Source organism: Montipora foliosa, chromosome 10 (assembly GCF_036669935.1).
Source record: "Montipora foliosa isolate CH-2021 chromosome 10, ASM3666993v2, whole genome shotgun sequence".
Classification (NCBI taxonomy): Eukaryota; Metazoa; Cnidaria; class Anthozoa; order Scleractinia; family Acroporidae; genus Montipora; species Montipora foliosa.
This window is the reverse complement of record NC_090878.1, coordinates 20,054,875-20,059,352: the sequence shown is the minus strand read 5'-3', so window position 1 is coordinate 20,059,352 and position 4,478 is coordinate 20,054,875. Positions and strand designations below refer to the sequence as shown.

General features: G+C 38.2%; 2 protein-coding genes and 1 long non-coding RNA gene across 3 annotated transcripts in view; all 3 read left to right on the top strand.

Annotated features, from left to right (window-relative positions):
- The window catches only part of LOC137974203 (uncharacterized), a 3,195-nt gene extending 2,637 nt beyond the window's left edge, over nucleotides 1-558 (top strand). Inside the window, exon 2 of the long non-coding RNA XR_011117403.1 lies at nucleotides 1-558. This exon is cut by the window's left edge and continues 350 nt beyond it. This is a non-coding gene — a long non-coding RNA (uncharacterized lncRNA).
- Nucleotides 559-1,123: 565 nt separating this feature from the next.
- LOC137972604 (uncharacterized) lies at nucleotides 1,124-1,903 on the top strand. Its single transcript, XM_068819346.1, has one exon. The coding sequence runs from the start codon at nucleotides 1,124-1,126 to the stop codon at nucleotides 1,901-1,903; it is 780 nt and encodes a 259-aa protein (XP_068675447.1).
- Nucleotides 1,904-1,918: 15 nt separating this feature from the next.
- Nucleotides 1,919-3,862, top strand: LOC137973844 (uncharacterized). The gene has a single exon (XM_068820731.1). The coding sequence runs from the start codon at nucleotides 1,999-2,001 to the stop codon at nucleotides 2,941-2,943; it is 945 nt and encodes a 314-aa protein (XP_068676832.1). The 5' UTR covers nucleotides 1,919-1,998; the 3' UTR covers nucleotides 2,944-3,862.
- The last annotated feature ends 616 nt before the right edge of the window (nucleotides 3,863-4,478 follow it).

Sequence of the window (4,478 nt, the reverse complement as noted above, 5' to 3'; positions counted from 1 at the left end):
CTCTGCAAGAAAGTTCCTTAACTTTGACCGAGATATGTTTCAGCAATATGTTGTGTGCCCAAATTGCACAAAACTGTATCATCTGGATGACATTGTCATTCACAATGGCCGTCAGAGTATTGCAAAGACTTGTGACAATGTTCGTTTTCCAAAATCAAGGCGACCAAGGGCTTGTGGTGCCCAGCTTGCAAAGAAGACTCAACTGAAAGATGGCAGCATCAAGTTTTATGCTATAAAAACTTTTTGTTATAAGAGCATCATTGAGTCTCTGGAAACATTACTGAAACGTCCTGGTCTGGAAGAGGAGTGTGAGAAGTGGAGGACAAGAGCAGTGAACAATGACATGTTTGCTGATTAGTTTAAGTTTAAGTTTAATAATGCTTTGTCATGGTAATGTATGTACAATAGAAAAAAAAAGAAAAAAAAAAAAAGAAATAAATAAAAACGCATGACCGGAGAATAGTTGGGGGAAACTAAATTCCCATACTAAGAATATTCCCCATGACTAAATTATCTATGAAAATTTGAAAAAAAGAAAGCTAACCAAACGAATCACATCTCATTTTAAGATTGACACAAATGATCTAAAAGATAGGATTTAAAACTACTCGATGAAGACGCATGCATAATGTTTGATGGAATGCTATTCCAGTCCGTTATATAGCGATTAAAAAAAGAAAATTTGAAATAATTCGTACGTGTCTTCTTAGGTCTTATCTTGAAATTATGGTTCCTACGCGTTTTCGATAATACATTAAAATCGAAAAACATATGAGAATCTATGTCACAGTGCCCAAAAATAATCTTGTACATCTGCACTAAGCAGATAAACTTCCTTCGTAACTCAAGCGAGGGCCATTTCAAGGTCCCGAGTCTTTCCTGATATTCTTTCTCTGATCCGCAAATAACTCGAGTAGCTCGCCTCTGTACTGACTCTATGCTTTTGATGTGCTTCACTAAGTAGGGCTTCCAGACCTGACACCCATATTCCAAAATTGGACGCAGTAAAGTCTTATATGCTGTCGTAACTCCTGATGTGTATGATGGGAGAGTATGGAAACAATTTGGTAATTAGAAAGGTAATAAACCTTTCCTAAATCTTCCTCGATCGTTTGGCCTTATGATGAATGTTGACTGGCTCAAACCGTTTAAACATCGCAATGACTTTTCTGTTGGAGTGATTTATATGGTTTTAATGAATTTGCCAAGAAGCATTAGATTTCGAAAGGAAAATGTCATCCTAGTTGGAGTGATACCTGCCCTCGCACATGAACCCAAATCTTTAAATTATTTTCTTGAGCCGGCAGTTGATGAAATGAATGCCTTATGGAAGGGAGTGAAAGTAAACAGCTACAACAGTCCATCTGCTGCTGTGGAAATTCAGGCTGCTGTGTTATGCTTTGCATCAGACATCCCTGCAGCACGAAAACTCTGTGGATTCCTTGGGCACAGTGCAAAGAGAGGCTGTTCTCACTGTTACAAGGCCTTCCCTGGTGGTTTTGGAGAGCAGAGGGACTACAGTGGCTTTAATGATCGAGATCAGTGGCAAAAGAGAACATCAGAACAACACCGAAGAGATGCCTATAGAGTAAAGAACTGCAAATCTGAGTCTGCAGCTGAGAAACTAGCAAGTGAACTTGGAACTAGATACACTGTATTATTAGAACTGCCTTATTATGCCAGCATAGAGATGTGTGTTATTGATCCAATGCACAACTTGTTTCTTGGAACAGCCAAAAGGGTCTTTTCAAAGTGGATTGAGAACGAAATCATCACAAAGGAAGGATTGGATACTATTCACACCAGGATTAATGAAATTTCCACATTGTCAGATATTGGAAGATTGCCTGGAAATATCAAGTCTAACTATGGTGGATACACTGCTGCACAATGTACTCTTTAGTGGGTGTGCTTCCAGAGCAACATCTTCATTACTGGCAATCATTTGTTCTAGCCTGTCGTCTTCTCTGCAAACCCTGTCTCACAAAAACAGATTTGATGTTAGCAGATCACAAACTGTTGGATTTTCTCAAAGAATATCAGAGAATAAATGGAAAACTGGCCATAACCCCGAATATGCATCTTCATCTTCACCTGAAAGAATGTGTTGAAAATTATGGCAGCATTTACGGGTTTTGGCTGTTCAGTTTTGAACGCTACAATGGCATCCTTGGATCATACCAGACCAACAGCAAAACAGTTGAGATTCAAATAATGCGCAAGTTTATGATGTCAGGAAGTCTGGCACATATGCAGTATAGCTTACCAGTAGAATATAAAGACCTCTTCCTATTCAATTGCATGGCACAGCTTGACTCCAGTTCTAGAGATACTGTTACACTACCACAACTGATGATGGCCTCATCTGGTTGTTTACTTGGAAAAGAATCTGTTTGGGCGGATTTAACTTCAGTTTCTCTTGAACGTTCTTACAAACTTGTTCGTCTTGACCAAGATGAAGTTCAGGCACTCCAAACAGTATACCAAACTTTGTATCCTACAGTTACACAGTTATCGCTGTCTTCCCTGTATAGGAAATATGTGGCATTAACAGTTTGTGGTGAGAGATACGGATCCATGACAGGTTCCAGACTCTGTCCATATGCCCGCATACGTGCTTCATGGTGCGGTGAAAATGGAGAAGTTAATCCTGGATTGATGAGGCCAGGCATTGTACGCTACTTCATTGCACACAATGTTGAAATCGAGGGCAAACAGAAGATTCATGTTTTTGCTGTTGTCAATTGGCTTAAGTTCTCAGATGACAACCTTGGTTTTGGAAATCCTCTCTCAGTTTGGCATGCAAGAGAGTTTGAGCATGGAGGGCCAGCAGCATTTTTGCCTTCCCAAAGAATTCATTCTAAGTATTTGTGTGCTGAAAAGCTTCATTCTGGAAAGAGATACATAATTGTTTCTCCTATTTGCAGGCGAATTTTACTTTAATCTTGAAATAGATAATTCTAATTAATTGCCTGTTCAGAGGATTCATTCCAAGTTCTTATTTGTTGATAAGCTTTATTCTGGACAGAAATATTTAATTTGTTCTCCTATTTGTAGGAGAATATTGCTTTAAAGGGGCAGTGTCACAAGGATTTTGCTGTTTTGGGTCAATTCTGTGCTAAAATCATTACACTGAGGCTTTACTCGTAAACAAAATGCTTCTGTAAAGCTACGATGAAGATATCAAATGAATTTTATCAGGGAGAGCTAGCCATAATAAATTTCTTGAGGATTTTTTGAAGACATAGCATCAAAACTTGAAAAAATTGGCCAATGTTTTCAAGTTTCAATCCATTTCAATCCTTGCCATCCGTAACGACAGGCGAAAGGACACCTTCTAGTTGCCAAATAGCGTGACACTGCCCCTTTAAGTTAGTTAGGGGGCACCAGCAGCCACCTATTTTGTCAAGCCATAGCTTCTGTTCTCCTCTTCCATTTGCAGTTGATTTAGTTAGTATTTACATGTACATGTAAATGTAAGATAAATTTAGTAAAGGTGCATGTGATTACTTAAAATAGGTTGCTGCTTGTGGAGTTCAATAAATCCTGCCTATTTTATTTTAGTTTTTTTTTTTTTGTATTTGTATGGGTGCAGGTGTATAAATGGTTTACATTACTAGTGATGTTTCAACCATTACTAGCTTAAGATGAGTGATTGATTTGGACTATTTTGAAATATTTTGAAAGGTTTTCTTTTTTGTCAAATGCCCCACAGAAACCAAGGAGGTATCTGTTTTTAGTGTTAGGCTCAGATTTGTGGAAGACAATGATGACATTTAATTTATTTACATTGGTGACTAGCTTTCGTATACACATATTTGGGCTTTTGATTTTACCAACAAACTTAAAGTGCCCCTATCCCCGAAATATTTTTGTAGCTAAAATGAATCTTTGCACCTGTTCGAGACGCCTTGCGGCCACGTTTTCCTTTTTCTAGCAAATCCTGCCAATTTATAGGCTTCGAAAGTTGCGAAAATCCAAGCTTTTTTTGTTCACGACCGAGTCAGAAGGGGAGTGGGTCTATTCCTGATTTGACGTCACATACTGATTTACATTACATTAACTCTTTCTAAACATGCATGCAAAGTAGATTGTGCCTTCAAATCAGGAATAGACCCACTCCCCTTCTGACTCGGTCGTGAACAAAAGATGCTTGGATTTTGGCAACTTTCGAAGCCTATAAGATGGCAGGATTTGTTAGAAAAATGAAAAAATGGCCGCAATGCATTTCGAACAGGTGCAAAGATTCATTTTAGCGAAAAAAATATTTTGGGGTTATGGGCACTTTAAAATTAAAGCTCCTACCAAATTCTTCTAAATAACAGAAAATTCATCACTGTTACTTGAACTGGACTACATGTATGTCTGGCAAAAATGACCATCAGTTGAATGTTTTACTTGACAATAAACATAAACCAGTCATGCACCAACGACTGGTCGAGAATTGACAGTTTTCGCTAAAGTACCTTTTATGCTTT

Bases quoted from the DNA above. Each gene is read 5' to 3' on its own strand.
- LOC137972604 (XM_068819346.1), top strand. From the start codon at position 1,124: ATGAATGTTGACTGGCTCAAACCGTTTAAACATCGCAATGACTTTTCT.
- LOC137973844 (XM_068820731.1), top strand. From the start codon at position 1,999: ATGTTAGCAGATCACAAACTGTTGGATTTTCTCAAAGAATATCAGAGA.